At 44.6% G+C, this 23,055-nt stretch overlaps 1 protein-coding gene across 1 annotated transcript in view; it reads right to left on the reverse strand.

Annotated features, from left to right (window-relative positions):
• Positions 1-23,055, reverse strand: part of LOC112221257 (protein mono-ADP-ribosyltransferase TIPARP) — a 36,366-nt gene that overhangs the window by 1,613 nt on the left and 11,698 nt on the right. Inside the window, exons 3-6 of the mRNA XM_042296440.1 lie at positions 19,067-19,253; positions 17,740-17,927; positions 3,579-3,857; positions 1,780-2,037 (exon numbers count right to left, since the gene is read on the reverse strand). Coding sequence (XP_042152374.1) covers positions 1,780-2,037; positions 3,579-3,857; positions 17,740-17,927; positions 19,067-19,253 — 912 coding nt within the window. The remainder of the gene's footprint in view (positions 1-1,779; positions 2,038-3,578; positions 3,858-17,739; positions 17,928-19,066; positions 19,254-23,055) is intronic.

The raw sequence follows: 23,055 nt of genomic DNA on the forward strand, positions 1-23,055 counted from the left end.
CTAACCTGTCAGTGAGGACATAGTAATCCCATAAAGACAACTAACCTGTCAGTGAGGACATAGTAACCCCATAAAGACTACTAACCTGTCAGTGAGGACATAGTAATCCCATAAAGACTACTAACCTGTCAGTGAGGACATAGTAATCCCATAAAGACTACTAACCTGTCAGTGAGGACATAGTAATCCCATAAAGACTACTATCCTGTCTGTAAGGACATAGTAATCCCATAAAGACTGCTAACCTGTCAGTGAGGACATAGTAATCCCATAAAGACTACTATCCTGTCTGTGAGGACATAGTAATCCCATAAAGACTACTATCCTGTCTGTGAGGACATAGTAATCCCATAAAGACTACTAACCTGTCAGTGAGGACATAGTAATCCCATAAAGACTGCTAACCTGTCTGTGAGGACATAGTAATCCCATAAAGACTGTCAGTGAGGACATAGTAATCCCATTAAGACTGCTAACCTGTCTGTGAGGACATAGTAATCCCATAATGACTGCTAACCTGTCTGTGAGGACATAGTAATCCCATAAAGACTACTATCCTGTCTGTGAGGACATAGTAATCCCATAAAGACTGCTAACCTGTCTGTGAGGACATAGTAATCCCATAAAGACTACTATCCTGTCTGTGAGGACATAGTAATCCCATAAAGACTACTATCCTGTCTGTGAGGACATAGTAATCCCATAAAGACTGCTAACCTGTCTGTGAGGACATAGTAATCCCATAAAGACTACTAACCTGTCTGTGAGGACATAGTAATCCCATAAAGACTACTATCCTGTCTGTGAGGACATAGTAATCCCATAAAGACTACTAACCTGTCAGTGAGGACATAGTAATCCCATAAAGACTGTCAGTGAGGACATAGTAACCCCATAAAGACTACTAACCTGTCTGTGAGGACATAGTAATCCCATAAAGACTGTCAGTGAGGACATAGTAATCTCATAAAGACTGCTAACCTGTCAGTGAGGACATAGTAATCCCATAAAGACTGTCAGTGAGGACATAGTAATCCCATAAAGACTGCTAACCTGTCTGTGAGGACATAGTAATCCCATAAAGACTACTATCCTGTCTGTGAGGACATAGTAATCCCATAAAGACTGCTAACCTGTCAGTGAGGACATAGTAATCCCATAAAGACTGCTAACCTGTCTGTGAGGACATAGTAATCCCATAAAGACCGTCAGTGAGGACATAGTAATCCCATAAAGACTACTAATCTGTCTGTGAGGACATAGTAATCCCATAAAGACTACTATCCTGTCTGTGAGGACATAGTAATCCCATAAAGACTACTAACCTGTCAGTGAGGACATAGTAATCCCATAAAGACCATCAGTGAGGACATAGTAATCCCATAAAGACTGCTAACCTGTCTGAGGACATAGTAATCCCATAAAGACTACTAACCTGTCTGTGAGGACATAGTAATCCCATAAAGACTACTATCCTGTCTGTGAGGACATAGTAATCCCATAAAGACTGTCAGTGAGGACATAGTATTCCCATAAAGACTACTAACCTGCCAGTGAGGACATAGTAACCCCATAAAGACTACTAACCTGCCAGTGAGGACATAGTAATCCCATAAAGACTGTCAGTGAGGACATAGTAATCCCATAAAGACTACTAACCTGCCAGTGAGGACATAGTAACCCCATAAAGACTACTAACCTGCCAGTGAGGACATAGTAATCCCATAATGACTACTAACCTGCCAGTGAGGACATAGTAATCACATAAAGACTACTAACCTGCCAGTGAGCACTTTGGCCAGGAACATGGAGTGGATCCCTTTAGGAGAGCGCTTGGAGAAGTTATGGGAGTAGACGGCCTTGCGGGCGAAGTAGGAGCCTTGTCCGAACATGGTGGCGTGTTTGCCACTGACACGCGGGTCAAAGTTGTGTTTGCAGATGCCCTCTACCACCTCAGTGGAGGTGCCGTGGAAAAGGTGACGCTCGCTCAGCATCCTGTCCATCTCCGAGAGACGACGAGACATGTACTCCTTCTTCCTGTTAGGGGGAGCGGAGGGGGGATGATGTCTTTAGGTCTAGTAATTGAATGTTTACACTTTGAACAGGATACAGTGAAACAGCTTGAAGGTTTTACTCTATAGTCAAGTCTATATGATTCACTGCTTCTACCAAGTAGGAAACACTCACACCCACCCACACCACCAATCAACACTTTCTCACTACCCACCGTGACTCATCCTCACCTTCTGCCGTATCTATGACAACCGGATGTATAAAAATATATATATCAAGGAACCACTTCCTGTTCTTCTGAACTCACCTTCACTAGTGGGTTACACTAATGGTGAGCGCGCAGCTAATTACGTGTTCAGAACACACGTACACAGCCCGGCTTTCTGTCATATTCAAACACCACACGGCTAACCAACGTGGGACCTTAGCTCTTGAAGAAGTTAGATTAGCCTAGTACACTGCTCTCAATATCCACAACATCAATGACCTCTTTGGCCCCAATTGAAAGCATTCTGGTGCATTCTGGCATCAGAGTCATTTAGCCTGGAACAGACCCCTTCCAGCACATTCAGAGCCACAGCATACAGACATCCGGCTTTCCCCTAGGTCTGGCCTAAAGCGAGATCAGACATTGGGCTTTTCCCTAGGTCTGGTCTAAAGCGAGATCAGACATTGGGCTTTTCCCTAGGTCTGGTCTAAAGCGAGATCAGACATTGGGCTTTTCCCTAGGTCTGGTCTAAAGCGAGATCAGACATTGGGCTTTTCCCTAGGTCTGGTCTAAAGCGAGATCAGACATTGGGCTTTTCCCTAGGTCTGGTCTAAAGCGAGATCAGACATTGGGCTTTTCCCTAGGTCTGGTCTAAAGCGAGATCAGACATTGGGCTTTTCCCTAGGTCTGGTCTAAAGCGAGATCAGACATTGGGCTTTTCCCTAGGTCTGGTCTAAAGCGAGATCAGACACTGGGCTTTTCCCTAGGTCTGGTCTAAAGCGAGATCAGACATTGGGCTTTTCCCTAGGTCTGGTCTAAAGCGCGATCAGACATTGGGCTTTTCCCTAGGTCTGGTCTAAAACGAGATCAGACATCCGGCTTTCCCCTAGGTCTGGTCTAAAACGAGATCAGACATCCGGCTTTTCCCTAGGTCTGGTCTAAAGCGAGATCAGACATTGGGCTTTTCCCTAGGTCTGGTCTAAAGCGAGATCAGACACTGGGCTTTTCCCTAGGTCTGGCCTAAAGCGAGATCAGACATTGGGCTTTTCCCTAGGTCTGGTCTAAAACGAGATCAGACATCCGGCTTTTCCCTAGGTCTGGTCTAAAGCGAGATCAGACATCCGGCTTTTCCCTAGGTCTGGCCTAAAGCGAGATCAGACATCCGGCTTTCCGCTAGGTCTGGCCTAAAGCGAGATCAGTGTAGCAGCCAAGGCACACCAGCCATCTATCTACAGGAACAAATGAGCTGTGATTCAGACAGTCATAACCAACTAACAACTGTAACTACTAAGTCAACCAGCTCCTTCCCTCCACGAGGACACAGGTGAACCTGTGTAATAACGGTATGATAACTCACCTCTTGTATTTCTCCCAGAGGAAGGGATTCTGGACGCGGAGGATCTTAAGGATGCGGAACTTGGTTTCGGACACCGTCTTGTGGAAGAGAGTGTAGACGGTCCGATAGCTCCGGTCGTCACAGGATACCGGAACCTGCAGGAAGTCCTGGCTGGTTGTCATGGGTAACCAGGTCTCTGGGAATACGCTGGGAGTGTTGGTGGAGGACGGAGAGAGAGGGAGAGAAAGGGACAGATCCACAGTGGAGGAGGGGGAAAAGGAGGAGAGGCCACCAAGAGTCCTACAAAAGAGAGGGAGAAACAGATTTAATCCTAGTAAAAATTCCCTGTTTTAGGTCAGTTAGGATCACCACTTTGTTTTAAGAATGTGTGACGTCAGAATAATAGTAGAGAAGAGAGAATGATTTATTTCAGCTTTTATTTCTTTCATCACATTCCCAGTGGGTCAGAAGTTTATTAGTATTTGGTAGCATTTTCTTTACATTGTTTAACTTGGGTCAAACGTTTTGGGTAGCCTTCCACAAGCTTCCAACAATAAGTTGGCTGAATTTTGGCCTATTCCTCCTGACAGAGCTGGTGTAACTGAGTCAGGTTTGTAGGCCTCCTTGGTCACGCACGCTTTTTAAGTTCTGCTCATACATTTTCTATAGGATTGAAGTCAGTGCTTTGTGATGGCCTCTCCAATACCTTGACTTTGTCCTTAAGCCATTTTCCCACAACTTTGGAAGTATGCTTGGGGTCATTGTCCATCTGGAAGACCCATTTGCGACCAAGCTTCAACTTCCCGACTGATGTCTTGAGATGTTGCTTCAACATATCCACATCATTTTCCTACCTCATGATGACATATATTTTGTGAAGTGCACCAGACCCTCCTGCAGCAAAGCACCCCTACAACATGATGCTGCCACCCCCGTGCTTCACGGTTGGGATGGTGTTATTCGGCTTGCAAGCCTCCCCCTTTGTCCTCCAAACATAACAGTGGCCATTATGGCCAAACAGTTTAATTTTTGTTTCATCAGACCAGAGGACATTTCTCCAAAACGTATGATCTCTGTCCCCATGTGCAGTTGCAAACTGTAGTCTGGCTTTTTATGGCGGTTTTGGAGCAGTGGCTTCTTCCTTGCTGAGCGGCCTTTCAGGTTATGTCGATATAAGACTCGTTTTGCTGTGGATATTGATACTTTTGTACCCGTTTCCTCCAGGATCTTCACAAGGTCCTTTGCTGTTGTTCTGGGATTGATTTGCACTTTTCGCACCAAAGTATGTTCGTCTCTAGGAGACAGAATGCGTCTCCTTCCTGAGCGGTATGCCGGCTGTGTGGTCCCACGGTGTTTATACTTGCGTCCTATTGTTTGAACAGATGAACGTGGTACCTTCAGGCATTTGGAATTTGCTCCCAACGATGAACCAGACTTATGGAGGTCCACATTGATTTATTTTGATTTTCCCATGATGTCAAGCAAAGAGGCACTGAGTTTGAAGGTAGGCCTTGAAATACATCCACAGGTGACGTCAAATGACGTCAATTATCCTATCAGAAGATTCTAAAGCCATGACATTTTCTGGAATTTTCCAAGCTGTTTAAAGGCACAGTCAACTTTGTGTTTGTAAATTTCTGACCCACTGGAATTGTGATACAGTGAATTATAAGTGAAATAATCTGTCTGTAAACAATTGCTGGAAAAATGACTTGTGTCATGCATAAAGTAGATGTCCTAACCGACTTGCCAAAACTACAGTTTGTTAACAAGAAATTTGTGGTGTGGTTTTAATGACTCCAACCTCAGTGTTTGTAAACTTCAGACTTCCAACTGTACATGGATCCCTTCTAGAATTATAAACCACATCAGGAATCATCCAATAATGTTTCATTTCATAATAACCTATGCTAATGGTGAATAACCAATCAAACTGAAGCTCCACCACATCCTGCATTAGAAACAACACGATCCCTGTCACCGATGATGATGTCATAGTGCTAGAAGCAGGCGATACTCTACTGCAGCAGCCAAGGAGAAGCCAACGAGCTTCTCAGAAATGAGGAGCTGACACAGGATGAGAAAAACACAAAGCAATAGCATATCAGGAGGCTGTCAGAGAACTCACACAGAGAGAAAAGAAAAGCGATGGCCTGTCTGGCATTTTAGTCGCCAACTGTAGGATCACTGTCATGTTATTCTCTCTGGCTCAGACTACATGTCTTAATGGTATTAGCCTTATCTCGGTGTCTGTGTGCGTGTGTCATTCTCTGTGGCACAGTGACGGTTTCTTTCTCTCCCCCCTGAGTCTCTCATCTTTCATCTCAGTTCTGTCTCGCTCTGTTTGAGTGTCAAGGTGAAATCTGTCCACACAAATCAGATGCTTTATTCCCCATGTGTTCTGAGAAGATCACAGGGAAGAGAGAGAGAATGTGAAAGAACCAGATTGCACGAGGGAAGAGGGAGGATAAAGAGATGGATAGATGCAGGGAAAAAGGACAGCAGATGGAAAGCAAGAGGTGAAACATTGAAGGGAGGATGTGTTTAAGACTAGGTGAACAGACGTACGTACGTGTGTGTGGGTACGAGAGAGATCTATTTGCCCAAGTGAGAAATAACTTGCAAGCAGCTAAAGAGCCACAGTGCCAATCAAGCTAATGACTTCCACCTCTGTGCTCAGAAGCACTCCAACACACAGGCACACACACTGAACTCAAAATAAACACAGTAAGATTGCATGTGTTTTAATCATATCATGTTCAACTGTTTACAGCTAACACACACACACACACACACACACACACACACACGACCAGCATGACTGTTTGAGAATGTGATAGCTGCAGAAGCTCCTCTCTCTCATGACTTCGTGACTAGAGAAGAAGAGACTCTCTCATGACACGGTGGCTAGAGAAGAAGAGACCCATGACACGGTGACTAGAGAAGAAGAGACTCTCTCATGACACGGTGACTAGAGAAGAAGAGACTCTCTCATGACACGGTGACTAGAGAAGAGGAGACTCTCTCATGACACGGTGACTAGAGAAGAAGAGACTCTCTCATGACACGGTGGCTAGAGAAGAGGAGACTCTCTCATGACACGGTGACTAGAGAAGAGGAGACTCTCTCATGACACGGTGACTAGAGAAGAGGAGAATCATGACACGGTGACTAGAGAAGAGGAGAATCTCTCATGACACGGTGACTAGAGAAGAGGAGACTCTCTCATGACACGGTGACTAGAGAAGAGGAGACTCTCTCATGACACGGTGACTAGAGAAGAGGAGACTCTCTCATGACACGGTGACTAGAGAAGAGGAGACTCTCTCATGACACGGTGACTAGAGAAGAAGAGACTCATGACACGGTGACTAGAGAAGAAGAGACTCATGACACGGTGACTAGAGAAGAAGAGACTCATGACACGGTGACTAGAGAAGAAGAGACTCTCTCATGACACGGTGACTAGAGAAGAAGAGACTCTCTCATGACACGGTGACTAGAGAAGAAGAGACTCTCTCATGACACGGTGACTAGAGAAGAAGAGACTCATGACACGGTGACTAGAGAAGAAGAGACCCATGACACGGTGGCTAGAGAAGAAGAGACTCTCTCATGACACGGTGACTAGAGAAGAAGAGACCATTGACACGGTGACTAGAGAAGAAGAGACCCATGACACGGTGACTAGAGAAGAAGAGACTCTCTCATGACACGGTGACTAGAGAAGAAGAGACTCTCTCATGACACGGTGACTAGAGAAGAAGAGACTCTCTCATGACACGGTGACTAGAGAAGAAGAGACTCTCTCATGACACGGTGACTAGAGAAGAAGAGACTCTCTCATGACACGGTGACTAGAGAAGAAGAGACTCTCTCATGACACGGTGACTAGAGAAGAAGAGACTCTCTCATGACACGGTGACTAGAGAAGAAGAGACTCTCTCATGACACGGTGACTAGAGAAGAAGAGACTCTCTCATGACACGGTGACTAGAGAAGAAGAGACTCTCTCATGACACGGTGACTAGAGAAGAAGAGACTCTCTCATGACACGGTGACTAGAGAAGAAGAGACTCTCTCATGACACGGTGACTAGAGAAGAAGAGACTCTCTCATGACACGGTGACTAGAGAAGAAGAGACTCATGACACGGTGACTAGAGAAGAAGAGACTCTCTCATGACACGGTGACTAGAGAAGAAGAGACTCATGACACGGTGACTAGAGAAGAAGAGACTCATGACACGGTGACTAGAGAAGAAGAGACTCATGACACGGTGACTAGAGAAGAAGAGACTCATGACACGGTGACTAGAGAAGAAGAGACTCATGACACGGTGACTAGAGAAGAAGAGACTCATGACACGGTGACTAGAGAAGAAGAGACTCATGACACGGTGACTAGAGAAGAAGAGACTCATGACACGGTGACTAGAGAAGAAGAGACTCATGACACGGTGACTAGAGAAGAAGAGACTCATGACACGGTGACTAGAGAAGAAGAGACTCATGACACGGTGACTAGAGAAGAAGAGACTCTCATGACACGGTGACTAGAGAAGAAGAGACTCTCTCATGACACGGTGACTAGAGAAGAGGAGACTCATGACACGGTGACTAGAGAAGAAGAGACTCATGACACGGTGACTAGAGAAGAGGAGACTCATGACACGGTGACTAGAGAAGAGAGACTCTCTCATGACACGGTGACTAGAGAAGAGGAGACTCTCTCATGACACGGTGACTAGAGAAGAGGAGACTCATGACACGGTGGCTAGAGAAGAGGAGACTCATGACACGGTGACTAGAGAAGAAGAGACTCATGACACGGTGACTAGAGAAGAGGAGACTCATGACACGGTGACTAGAGAAGAGGAGACTCATGACACGGTGACTAGAGAAGAGGAGACTCATGACACGGTGACTAGAGAAGAGGAGACTCATGACACGGTGACTAGAGAAGAGGAGACTCATGACACGGTGACTAGAGAAGAAGAGACTCTCTCATGACACGGTGACTAGAGAAGAAGAGACTCTCTCATGACACGGTGACTAGAGAAGAAGAGACTCTCTCATGACACGGTGACTAGAGAAGAAGAGACTCTCTCATGACACGGTGACTAGAGAAGAAGAGACTCTCATGACACGGTGACTAGAGAAGAAGAGACTCTCTCATGACATGGTGGCTAGAGAAGAAGAGATTCTCTCATGACACAGTGACTAGAGAAGAGGAGACTCATGACACAGTGACTAGAGAAGAAGAGACTCTCTCATGACACGGTGGCTAGAGAAGAAGAGACATGACACGGTGACTAGAGAAGAAGAGACCCATGACACGGTGACTAGAGAAGAGGAGACTCATGACACGGTGACTAGAGAAGAAGAGACCCATGACACGGTGGCTAGAGAAGAAGAGACTCTCTCATGACACGGTGACTAGAGAAGAAGAGACTCATGACACGGTGACTAGAGAAGAGACTCATGACACGGTGACTAGAGAAGAAGAGACTCATGACACGGTGACTAGAGAAGAAGAGACTCATGACACGGTGACTAGAGAAGAAGAGACTCATGACACGGTGACTAGAGAAGAAGAGACTCATGACACGGTGACTAGAGAAGAAGAGACTCATGACACGGTGACTAGAGAAGAAGAGACTCATGACACGGTGACTAGAGAAGAAGAGACTCATGACACGGTGACTAGAGAAGAAGAGACTCATGACACGGTGACTAGAGAAGAAGAGACTCTCATGACACGGTGACTAGAGAAGAAGAGACTCTCTCATGACACGGTGACTAGAGAAGAGGAGACTCATGACACGGTGACTAGAGAAGAAGAGACTCATGACACGGTGACTAGAGAAGAGGAGACTCATGACACGGTGACTAGAGAAGAGGAGACTCTCTCATGACACGGTGACTAGAGAAGAGGAGACTCTCTCATGACACGGTGACTAGAGAAGAGGAGACTCATGACACGGTGGCTAGAGAAGAGGAGACTCATGACACGGTGACTAGAGAAGAAGAGACTCATGACACGGTGACTAGAGAAGAGGAGACTCATGACACGGTGACTAGAGAAGAGGAGACTCATGACACGGTGACTAGAGAAGAGGAGACTCATGACACGGTGACTAGAGAAGAGGAGACTCATGACACGGTGACTAGAGAAGAGGAGACTCATGACACGGTGACTAGAGAAGAAGAGACTCATGACACGGTGACTAGAGAAGAAGAGACTCTCTCATGACACGGTGACTAGAGAAGAAGAGACTCTCTCATGACACGGTGACTAGAGAAGAAGAGACTCTCTCATGACACGGTGACTAGAGAAGAAGAGACTCTCATGACACGGTGACTAGAGAAGAAGAGACTCTCTCATGACATGGTGGCTAGAGAAGAAGAGATTCTCTCATGACACAGTGACTAGAGAAGAGGAGACTCATGACACGGTGACTAGAGAAGAAGAGACTCTCTCATGACACGGTGGCTAGAGAAGAAGAGACATGACACGGTGACTAGAGAAGAAGAGACTCTCTCATGACATGGTGGCTAGAGAAGAAGAGATTCTCTCATGACACAGTGACTAGAGAAGAGGAGACTCATGACACGGTGACTAGAGAAGAAGAGACTCTCTCATGACACGGTGGCTAGAGAAGAAGAGACATGACACGGTGACTAGAGAAGAAGAGACCCATGACACGGTGACTAGAGAAGAGGAGACTCATGACACGGTGACTAGAGAAGAGGAGACTCATGACACGGTGACTAGAGAAGAAGAGACCCATGACACGGTGGCTAGAGAAGAAGAGACTCTCTCATGACACGGTGACTAGAGAAGAAGAGACTCATGACACGGTGACTAGAGAAGAGACTCATGACACGGTGACTAGAGAAGAAGAGACTCATGACACGGTGACTAGAGAAGAAGAGACTCATGACACGGTGACTAGAGAAGAAGAGACTCATGACACGGTGACTAGAGAAGAAGAGACTCATGACACGGTGACTAGAGAAGAAGAGACTCATGACACGGTGACTAGAGAAGAAGAGACTCATGACACGGTGACTAGAGAAGAAGAGACTCATGACACGGTGACTAGAGAAGAAGAGACTCATGACACGGTGACTAGAGAAGAAGAGACTCTCATGACACGGTGACTAGAGAAGAAGAGACTCATGACACGGTGACTAGAGAAGAGGAGACTCATGACACGGTGACTAGAGAAGAGGAGACTCTCTCATGACACGGTGACTAGAGAAGAGGAGACTCTCTCATGACACGGTGACTAGAGAAGAGGAGACTCTCTCATGACACGGTGACTAGAGAAGAGGAGACTCTCTCATGACACGGTGACTAGAGAAGAGGAGACACATGACACGGTGGCTAGAGAAGAGGAGACTCATGACACGGTGACTAGAGAAGAAGAGACTCATGACACGGTGACTAGAGAAGAAGAGACTCATGACACGGTGACTAGAGAAGAAGAGACTCATGACACGGTGACTAGAGAAGAGGAGACTCATGACATGGTGACTAGAGAAGAGGAGACTCATGACACGGTGACTAGAGAAGAAGAGACCCATGACACGGTGACTAGAGAAGAAGAGACTCTCTCATGACACGGTGACTAGAGAAGAAGAGACTCTCTCATGACACGGTGACTAGAGAAGAAGAGACTCTCTCATGACACGGTGACTAGAGAAGAAGAGACTCTCTCATGACACGGTGACTAGAGAAGAAGAGACTCTCTCATGACACGGTGACTAGAGAAGAAGAGACTCTCTCATGACACGGTGACTAGAGAAGAAGAGACTCTCTCATGACACGGTGACTAGAGAAGAAGAGACTCTCTCATGACACGGTGACTAGAGAAGAAGAGACTCATGACACGGTGACTAGAGAAGAAGAGACTCATGACACGGTGACTAGAGAAGAAGAGACTCTCTCATGACACGGTGACTAGAGAAGAAGAGACTCTCTCATGACACGGTGACTAGAGAAGAAGAGACTCTCTCATGACACGGTGACTAGAGAAGAAGAGACTCTCTCATGACACGGTGACTAGAGAAGAAGAGACTCTCTCATGACACGGTGACTAGAGAAGAAGAGACTCTCTCATGACACGGTGACTAGAGAAGAAGAGACTCTCATGACACGGTGACTAGAGAAGAAGAGACTCTCTCATGACATGGTGGCTAGAGAAGAAGAGATTCTCTCATGACACAGTGACTAGAGAAGAGGAGACTCATGACACGGTGACTAGAGAAGAGGAGACTCATGACACGGTGACTAGAGAAGAAGAGACTCTCTCATGACACGGTGGCTAGAGAAGAAGAGACATGACACGGTGACTAGAGAAGAAGAGACCCATGACACGGTGACTAGAGAAGAGGAGACTCATGACACGGTGACTAGAGAAGAAGAGACCCATGACACGGTGGCTAGAGAAGAAGAGACTCTCTCATGACACGGTGACTAGAGAAGAAGAGACCATTGACACGGTGACTAGAGAAGAAGAGACCCATGACACGGTGACTAGAGAAGAAGAGACCCATGACACGGTGACTAGAGAAGAAGAGACTCTCTCATGACACGGTGACTAGAGAAGAAGAGACTCTCTCATGACACGGTGACTAGAGAAGAAGAGACTCTCTCATGACACGGTGACTAGAGAAGAAGAGACTCTCTCATGACACGGTGACTAGAGAAGAAGAAGAGACTCTCTCATGACACGGTGACTAGAGAAGAAGAGACTCTCTCATGACACGGTGACTAGAGAAGAAGAGACTCTCTCATGACACGGTGACTAGAGAAGAAGAGACTCTCTCATGACACGGTGACTAGAGAAGAAGAGACTCTCTCATGACACGGTGACTAGAGAAGAAGAGACTCTCTCATGACACGGTGACTAGAGAAGAAGAGACTCTCTCATGACACGGTGACTAGAGAAGAAGAGACTCTCTCATGACACGGTGACTAGAGAAGAAGAGACTCTCTCATGACACGGTGACTAGAGAAGAAGAGACTCTCTCATGACACGGTGACTAGAGAAGAAGAGACTCTCATGACACGGTGACTAGAGAAGAAGAGACTCATGACACGGTGACTAGAGAAGAAGAGACTCATGACACGGTGACTAGAGAAGAAGAGACTCATGACACGGTGACTAGAGAAGAAGAGACTCATGACACGGTGACTAGAGAAGAAGAGACTCATGACACGGTGACTAGAGAAGAAGAGACTCATGACACGGTGACTAGAGAAGAAGAGACTCATGACACGGTGACTAGAGAAGAAGAGACTCATGACACGGTGACTAGAGAAGAAGAGACTCTCATGACACGGTGACTAGAGAAGAAGAGACTCTCTCATGACACGGTGACTAGAGAAGAGGAGACTCATGACACGGTGACTAGAGAAGAAGAGACTCTCATGACACGGTGACTAGAGAAGAGGAGACTCATGACACGGTGACTAGAGAAGAGGAGACTCTCTCATGACACGGTGACTAGAGAAGAGGAGACTCTCTCATGACACGGTGACTAGAGAAGAGGAGACTCATGACACGGTGGCTAGAGAAGAGGAGACTCATGACACGGTGACTAGAGAAGAAGAGACTCATGACACGGTGACTAGAGAAGAAGAGACTCATGACACGGTGACTAGAGAAGAAGAGACTCATGACACGGTGACTAGAGAAGAGGAGACTCATGACACGGTGACTAGAGAAGAGGAGACTCATGACACGGTGACTAGAGAAGAGGAGACTCATGACACGGTGACTAGAGAAGGGGAGGCTCATGCCACGGTGACTAGAGAAGGGGAGGCTCATGCCACGGTGACTAGAGAAGGGGAGGCTCATGCCACGGTGACTAGAGAAGAGGAGAACAGAACAGTCAAGCAGCAGCCGTAGATGAAGAGACTCATGACACGGTGACTAGAGAAGAAGAGACTCTCTCATGACACGGTGACTAGAGAAGAAGAGACTCTCTCATGACACGGTGACTAGAGAAGAGGAGACTCTCTCATGACACGGTGACTAGAGAAGAGGAGACTCTCTCATGACACGGTGACTAGAGAAGAGGAGACTCTCTCATGACACGGTGACTAGAGAAGAAGAGACTCTCTCATGACACGGTGACTAGAGAAGAAGAGACTCTCTCATGACACGGTGACTAGAGAAGAAGAGACTCTCTCATGACACGGTGACTAGAGAAGAAGAGACTCATGACACGGTGACTAGAGAAGAGGAGACTCATGACACGGTGGCTCTCATGACACGGTGACTAGAGAAGAAGAGACTCTCTCATGACACGGTGACTAGAGAAGAGGAGACTCTCTCATGACACGGTGACTAGAGAAGAGGAGACTCTCTCATGACACGGTGACTAGAGAAGAAGGAGACTCTCATGACACGGTGACTAGAGAAGAAGAGACTCTCTCATGACACGGTGACTAGAGAAGAAGAGACTCTCTCATGACACGGTGACTAGAGAAGAAGAGACTCTCTCATGACACGGTGACTAGAGAAGAAGAGACTCTCTCATGACACGGTGACTAGAGAAGAAGAGACTCATGACACGGTGACTAGAGAAGAAGAGACTCTCTCATGACACGGTGACTAGAGAAGAAGAGACTCTCTCATGACACGGTGACTAGAGAAGAAGAGACCCATGACACGGTGGCTAAAGAAGAGGAGACTCATGACACGGTGACTAGAGAAGAAGAGACCCATGACACGGTGATTAGAGAAGAGGAGACTCATGACACGGTGACTAGAGAAGAAGAGACCCATGACACGGTGGCTAGAGAAGAGGAGACTCATGACACGGTGACTAGAGAAGAAGAGACCCATGACACGGTGGCTAGAGAAGAGGAGACTCATGACACGGTGACTAGAGAAGAAGAGACTCTCTCATGACACGGTGACTAGAGAAGAAGAGACCATTGACACGGTGACTAGAGAAGAAGAGACTCATGACACGGTGACTAGAGAAGAAGAGACTCATGACACGGTGACTAGAGAAGAAGAGACTCATGACACGGTGACTAGAGAAGAAGAGACCATTGACACGGTGACTAGAGAAGAAGAGACTCTCATGACACGGTGACTAGAGAAGAAGAGACTCTCTCATGACACGGTGACTAGAGAAGAAGAGACTCTCATGACACGGTGACTAGAGAAGAAGAGACTCTCTCATGACACGGTGACTAGAGAAGAAGAGACTCTCTCATGACACGGTGACTAGAGAAGAAGAGACTCTCTCATGACACGGTGACTAGAGAAGAAGAGACTCATGACACGGTGACTAGAGAAGAAGAGACTCATGACACGGTGACTAGAGAAGAAGAGACTCATGACACGGTGACTAGAGAAGAAGAGACTCATGACACGGTGACTAGAGAAGAAGAGACTCATGACACGGTGACTAGAGAAGAAGAGACTCATGACACGGTGACTAGAGAAGGGGAGGCTCATGCCACGGTGACTAGAGAAGGGGAGGCTCATGCCACGGTGACTAGAGAAGAGGAGAACAGAACAGTCAAGCAGCAGCCGTAGATGTAAAGAAGGAAAAGGATGAAAAAGCCCAGGGGACAAATCCCTTGCTCGCATTCCAACTCCTCAGTCACATTTCACACTCGTTCAGTCATGCTGCTGCCCCTGTCTGGAAGCCATTTACACCTCTCTTTCCCCATTTTCTTTTCCATCCATTCCCTTTTTCTTCTGTCTCTCCCTCTTCCTTGTTCTCTCTCTCTTTCCATCTGTTTGTTCCAGGTCTGGTTGGAACAGCACAGTCTAGCTCCCCCCAGTAGCAGTAGTACTGGACTGATAGGACTGGCAGGGCCAGGGCCAGGGACGGGGCAGCACTGTGTTCTGGTAGTTAGATCAATTTGCCACATTACACTAGGGACAGACTGCTACTTCCAGGGAAGACTGACTGGACTGCTACTTCCAGGGAAGACTGACTGACTGCTACTTCCAGGGAAGACTGACTGACTGGCTCTATGGAACACTGTTTCACAATGACACTAGCTAAGTAAGAGAAGAGAGTGTGTGGTCACTGTGCTGGCACATCATGTCCAACCACAGTGTGCAGTGCCCTGGTACCATCCATACAAGACAAGTTGTTATGGTAGCAGCAGGCTCCGGTGTACTATGCCATGTAAATATTAACAGGACAGGTCACCTCACAATCACATTTTGTCAGACTTTTTCAACACTCAAGTGGGAGATTGCTCATGGGGAGCTCTTGATATGAGCGTGTGCTAAATATAATCGACTACATAAGTGGTATAGTATTGTAGTAATGGAGTAGATGAGTGTTATAGTATAGTAGTAATGGAGTAGATGTGTTATAGTATAATAGTAATGGAGTAGATGAGTGTTATAGTATTGTAGTAATGGAGTAGATGAGTGTTATAGTATTGTAGTAATGGAGTAGATGAGTGTTATAGTATAGTAGTAATGGAGTAGATGAGTGTTATAGTATAGTAGTAATGGAGTAGATGAGTGTTATAGTATTGTAGTAATGGAGTATATAAGTGTTATAGTATAGTATTAATGGAGTAGATGAGTGTTATAGTATATAAGTGTTATAGTATTGTAGTAATGGAGTAGATGAGTGTTATAGTATTGTAGTAATGGTGTATATAAGTGTTATAGTATTGTAGTAATGGAGTTGATGAGTGTTATAGTATTGTAGTAATGGAGTAGATGAGTGTTATAGTATTGTAGTATATAAGTGTTATAGTATTGTAGTAATGGAGTATATGAGTGTTATATTATAGTAGTAATGGAGTAGATGAGTGTTATAGTATTGTAGTATATAAGTGTTATAGTATTGTAGTATATAAGTGTTATAGTATTGTAGTAATGGAGTATATGAGTGTTATAGTATAGTAGTATATAAGTGTTATAGTATTGTAGTAATGGAGTAGATGAGTGTTATAGTATTGTAGTAATGGAGTATATAAGTGTTATAGTATAGTAGTAATGGAGTAGATGAGTGTTATAGTATTGTAGTATATAAGTGTTATAGTACAGTAGTAATGGAGTAGATGAGTGTTATAGTATTGTAGTATATAAGTGTTATAGTATTGTAGTATATAAGTGTTATAGTATAGTAGTAATGGAGTAGATGAGTGTTATAGTATTGTAGTATATAAGTGTTATAGTACAGTAGTAATGGAGTAGATGAGTGTTATAGTATTGTAGTATATAAGTGTTATAGTATTGTAGTAATGGAGTAGATGAGTGTTATAGTATTGTAGTAATGGAGTATATAAGTGTTATAGTATAGTAGTAATGGAGTAGATGAGTGTTATAGTATTGTAGTATATAAGTGTTATAGTATTGTAGTAATGGAGTAGATGAGTGTTATAGTATTGTAGTAATGGAGTAGATGAGTGTTATAGTATTGTAGTATATAAGTGTTATAGTATTGTAGTAATGGAGTAGATGAGTGTTGTAGTATTGTAGTAATGGAGTATATACGTGGTATAGTATTATAGTAATGGAGTATATGAGTGTTATAGTATATAAGTGTTATAGTATTGTAGTATATAAGTGTTATAGTATAGTAGTAATGGAGTAGATGAGTGTTATAGTATTGTAGTATATAAGTGTTATAGTACAGTAGTAATGGAGTAGATGAGTGTTATAGTATTGTAGTATATAAGTGTTATAGTATTGTAGTAATGGAGTAGATGAGTGTTATAGTATTGTAGTAATGGAGTATATAAGTGTTATAGTATAGTAGTAATGGAGTAGATGAGTGTTATAGTATTGTAGTATATAAGTGTTATAGTATTGTAGTAATGGAGTAGATGAGTGTTATAGTATTGTAGTAATGGAGTAGATGAGTGTTATAGTATTGTAGTATATAAGTGTTATAGTATTGTAGTAATGGAGTAGATGAGTGTTGTAGTATTGTAGTAATGGAGTATATACGTGGTATAGTATTATAGTAATGGAGTATATGAGTGTTATAGTATTGAGTAATGGAGTATATAAGTGTTATAGTATTGTAGTAATGGAGTAGATGAGTGTTATAGTATTGGAGTAATGGAGTATATATGTGTTATAGTATTATAGTAATGGAGTATATGAGTGTTATAGTATAGTAGTAATGGAGTAGATCTGAAACTAGTATAGAGGTAGTCCTGTACTCACTGTAGATGCGGAGTGAGGACCATGGAGGACAGGAAGAGGGGGCGTTTCTTGATCTGGCGCCTGAAGCCGAACACGGCGTTCTGCTGGAAGCCCTCTCTGATGTTGAGGATGTACTGGTTCTGTAGGGTGATGAAACGGACCTCCTTCAGACCACGACCACTAGCCTCCTCTATCAGACGCACTACCGGCTGGAGGGAGGGGGCAGGGGGGAGAAAGAGAGGGGAGGGAGAGATCGACGTTTAATTTGAGATAATATTTGTGGTGATTTACTCATCAGGAATAATAATGTGATTCAAAGTTGTTCCACCTAATATTGTTTAATAACCAACAATGCGCCTATGCAAAGTCCCTCACTCAGTCACTCAGAAACTTCTTCCAGTGTCAGCCTGCCAGCTGAAAATCGTTGCCAGTGTGTGTTTAGGCTACCTGCCCCTCCCCCCTTCAAACCATAGGCTACTGTACTGACGTTACAAACAAGATTCAGAAATTAGGGAGAGATGTTTTATATTACAGAAGAATTGATTCACTTCTTCAATGCTAGTTAAGAATACTATACGTAGTTATCACATTTCACGTTGGGTTTGATTAACTACAAAAAGCTAAGACTTGTTTTTATTTGAATTCTGCTGCCGCTCTGCAAACATAAGTTTGTTAGCTAGCTAGCTAGCTCTGGTCCATCCAACTCTCGGAAGTTCTTCCATAGAAACCACTCCTAGGCATAATTCTGTGGGCCTAATTCAGATAATACATGTCATAACAAGATGGTCATATCAAGATGCTCAGAGCTTCTTGAAGCCTCATCCTCCATCAACACCCATGCCCTATATACTTGTCTGCCCATTATGCATTTAAACAACTAGCTTGCCCGCTCCATAGCAAGTTGCTCTATTCCGCGCTGACGGAGGTCATTTAATGAACTAAAATGTAAAAAATGGAAGAGATCACAGGTTAAAAGAGGAAACAGAAAGGAGAGATCACAGGTTAAAAGAGGAAACAGAAAGGAGAGATCACAGGTTAAAAGAGGAAACAGAAAGGAGAGATCACAGGTTAAAAGAGGAAACAGAAAGGAGAGATCACAGGTTAAAAGAGGAAACAGAAAGGAGAGATCACAGGTTAAAAGAGGAAACAGAAAGGAGAGATCACAGGTTAAAAGAGGAAACAGAAAGGAACGATATAAACCGATACATTGTTTGGAGTTCGACCGGCTCAGAAATGTATTTTCTTGGTCGGAACAGTGGAACGGAACGAAGATAATCGTGGTTCTGTTCAGAGAAAAACTTTTCGAAAATATTTTTGGTTCCAACCCCTGCTCTGAACACAAACTCACCTCAGAGTATTCTCTCCAGCCGAAGTTGTCTCTGCAGTAGTATTTCCACACTGTGTGGCAGTTAGGGGTGGGGTTTGTGTTTGGGGGCGGGGCGGCAGGGCTGGAGGGAGTGGTCAACCGTCTGACACGGTCTAACTCCAGGTCACATACACGCATCGTAGTGAAGTCTAAGGAAAACACACGACCCCTAGGAGAGAACAGAGCACATGGTCAGTACACACAGCCAATTTCATTTGACGGACACATTCATCATGCAACATCACATAAAACCGCCAGATATCACACACTGCGGTCAACTGAAAATATGCTATCTAGGTCAAGATCAGCCTTATATAATGATAGATCATGAGAGAGAGAGAGGAGAGAGAGAGAGAGATCTGGGGTCTGCTCACAAAATGGGACAAACATCAAATTGAGACTGCATTCAGAATTCTGCAAAAATATCCTCCGTGTACAACGTAGAACACCAAATAATGCATTCAGAGCAGAATTACCCTCTAATTATCAAAATCCAGAAAAGAGCTGTTAAATTCTACAACCACCTAAAAGGAAGCAATTTCCAAACCTTCCCGAACAAAGCCATCACCTACAGAGAGATGAACCTGAAGAAGAGTCCCCTAAGCAAGCTGGTCCTGGGGCTTTGTTCACAAACACACCCCACATTTGAAAAATGTACACAAAAAAATGAATTTGAAGACTAATCCAATTTTGATAAACTCCCAGATCTACTGGGAGAAATACCACAGTGTGACCTGTATTCACAACAAAAGGGCAACCAGTGAAGAACAAACACCATTGTAAATACAACCCATATTTATGTTTATTTATTTTCCCTTTTGTAATTAAACTATTTGCACATCAATATAACACCGTACATATCCCTAATATGTCTTTCTTCTTTGGAGCCTTTTGTGGGTGTAATGTTTACTGTTCATTTTTATTGTTAATTTCACATTTGTTTATTATCTATTTCACTTGCTTTAGCAATGCCAACAAATGTTTCCCATGCCAATAAAGCCCCTTGAAATGAATTGAATTGAGAGAGACCTCTGTCTTTGTCTGTGCTAGTCTGGGTCAAATCCTACCACCCCGCCCCCTACCACCAACCCACTAGCACCCCTCGGGCCCCTGGCAAGCTCTTTTCTGGGTCAGACATGCCCCATACACATGCATGAGCAACGCATGCAGGCATACACATAAATATGTCATGCACACACACACACACTGTAGGCTAGCTGTGCTGTGGCTGTGTTAATGGGCTGATTGATCGTGGCTGGGAGACTAATGGAATTTGAGGTTAAAGGAGTCTGGACAGGCAGAGACAGAGAGGTGTGACAAGCTGTGCGTGTGTGTGTGTGTGTGTGTGTGTGTGTGTGTGAGAGAGAGGTGTGACAAACTGTGTGTGGACAGTTAAGGCTCCCGATTTTCTCGGCAGTTCGGGCACACAACATTTGTTCTGGAGGCAAGCCGAAGATCGGAGCCGAAGTCTAAGCCCCTTCGTCGGTGATTGGTCAACAGTAGGGATTCTTCAATAAAGTCTGTTTTCATGCACATTTTTTTATTGAGAAATACTGCCCCAAACATCTTCGTTAGATGTCAAATTGCGTGACTAAGATCTCTTCGGCAAAAACGTCAAAATTAATGACAGATTTCTTGAGTTATTCATTCTGACTATTTTGAGAAAGTGTATACTGGCTATGGTGTCTCAAAATGGACAAACAGTACTATTGCCACGTTTTTCAAGCAAAGGTATTTTAAGGGAGTACGCGAGCAAACTCAATCAGTTCTGCTAGGGGCCAGTCGAGTTCTGCTAGGGGCCAGCCGAGTTCTGCTTGGGGCCAGCCGAGTTCTGCTAGGGGCCAGCCGAGTTCTGCTAGGGGCCAGTCGAGTTCTGCTTGGGGCCAGCCGAGTTCTGCTTGGGGCCAGCCGAGTTCTGCTTGGGGCCAACCGAGTTCTACTAGGGGCCAGCTGAACTGAAGCATGCTGACGCCTTTGGCGTATCACATTTGAATTATAAACAAAGAGGCAGAGGAATCATCTGTCAAAATGAATACAAACGCCACGCAAACACACCATCCTATGCCCAGCTCATCCACACATGACTCTACAGTTGTGTTCATTGACTCACAACAGCTGAGAGAAGTGAAACTCACTTTACCAAAAAAGTGTCAAGTCATAGTTTTACCCAATAAACGAATCAGTCAGCGGTTTTCTGAGACACACACAGGCCACATTGCTACACTGCTCTCAGAAATGTGAATACATTTCACACACACATTTCACACAGATTGATTAGCGTTTCTGTTAACACTAACTAGGAGTGTGGCGGTCCGTGTGAGGAACTGAAATAGGGATATGCTACTGCTCTCTCGTGCTTCACAACCACCAGCCTGCTATCTATCTATTTCTATCATATGGGTCATGCTAAAGTCATTGTAGGTTCTGGTAAAGAATAAATGCTTTTGTTCACTTTGCAAGAACAAAATGGTTTGTTAACAAAAGAGTTGTTAGAGGTATTTTGGGAAATATATATATATATATATTTATTTTTTAATGATTGGACCAGCAACATACATGATAATACATGACTAATGAGAGGTGAGAGAAGGCATCAGGAAAGGAGGAAGAGGAACAGAAAGAGGAAAAATACAGAGAGTGAACAGGAGGGGCAGGAACAGGCTGCATTGTCAAAGTAGAGTATGTTCCGTTCTCTCTGTTCTCTCCTCTTCTCTGTTCTGCTCCCTCGGTTCTCTTTCATTCTCTGTCTTCCCTCATTCGACTCCTCTCTCTGTTCGTTCTCTCAGTACAGAACTGTCTCTGCCTGCCACACAACACTAACGAGAGAGCATGGCCCTCTGGTTTTTTAGGCTCAGGCAGTATACAGATGGGTTCATAGCGTCATACCGTCCTTGTCTCATCCCTGGATTGATGGTATTACCGGCATAGCACACAAGGGGGCGTTAAAATGCAAGAAAAGCCCATTGGGTCTCTATTACCAGAATGCTAACAAAATTTGCACAAACTAATAACAAAATCACAGATGCTGTTCGCTAAATGCTAACGAGCAAAAACTAACAAAATAATTGCAAAGAAAGGCAAATCCAGCTCATAAAGTTATACAAGCATAGCTAGTATGTCATTTTCGGTGAGTGTGGACATCTACAAGTGAAAGTGAACAAGAGAAATTGTGCAAAAGAACAAAGTTGTGATCCATGCTTTTTGGGAAGGAACAGCAGCATGTGTATACGGACCAGATGGGACAAGAACAGAGGAGAAAAGAACACAGTAGTAGGTAGCACAGGGAGGGTAAAGAACACACTAGTAGGAAGCACAGGGAGGGTAAAGAACACACTAGTAGGAAGCACAGGGAGGGTAAAGAACACACTAGTAGGTAGCACAGGGAGGGTAAAGAACACACTAGTAGGAAGCACAGGGAGGGTAAAGAACACACTAGTAGGAAGCACAGGGAGGGTAAAGAACACACTAGTAGGTAGCACAGGGAGGGAAAAGAACACACTAGTAGGAAGCACAGGGAGGGTAAAGAACACTAGTAGGAAGCACAGGGAGGGTAAAGAACACACTAGTCGGTAGCACAGGGAGGGTAAAGAACACACTAGTAGGAAGCACAGGGAGGGTAAAGAACACACTAGTAGGAAGCACAGGGAGGGTAAAGAACACACTAGTAGGAAGCACAGGGAGGGTAAAGAACACACTAGTAGGAAGCACAGGGAGAGAAAAGAACACACTAGTAGGTAGCACAGGGAGGGTAAAGAACACACTAGTAGGAAGCACAGGGAGAGAAAAGAACACACTAGTAGGAAGCACAGGGAGGGTAAAGAACACACTAGTAGGAAGCACAGGGAGGGTAAAGAACACACTAGTAGGTAGCACAGGGAGGGTAAAGAACACACTAGTAGGAAGCACAGGGAGAGAAAAGAACACACTAGTAGGAAGCACAGGGAGGGAAAAGAACACACTAGTAGGAAGCA

This window comes from Oncorhynchus tshawytscha, linkage group LG13, assembly GCF_018296145.1.
Source record: "Oncorhynchus tshawytscha isolate Ot180627B linkage group LG13, Otsh_v2.0, whole genome shotgun sequence".
Taxonomy (NCBI): Eukaryota; Metazoa; Chordata; class Actinopteri; order Salmoniformes; family Salmonidae; genus Oncorhynchus; species Oncorhynchus tshawytscha.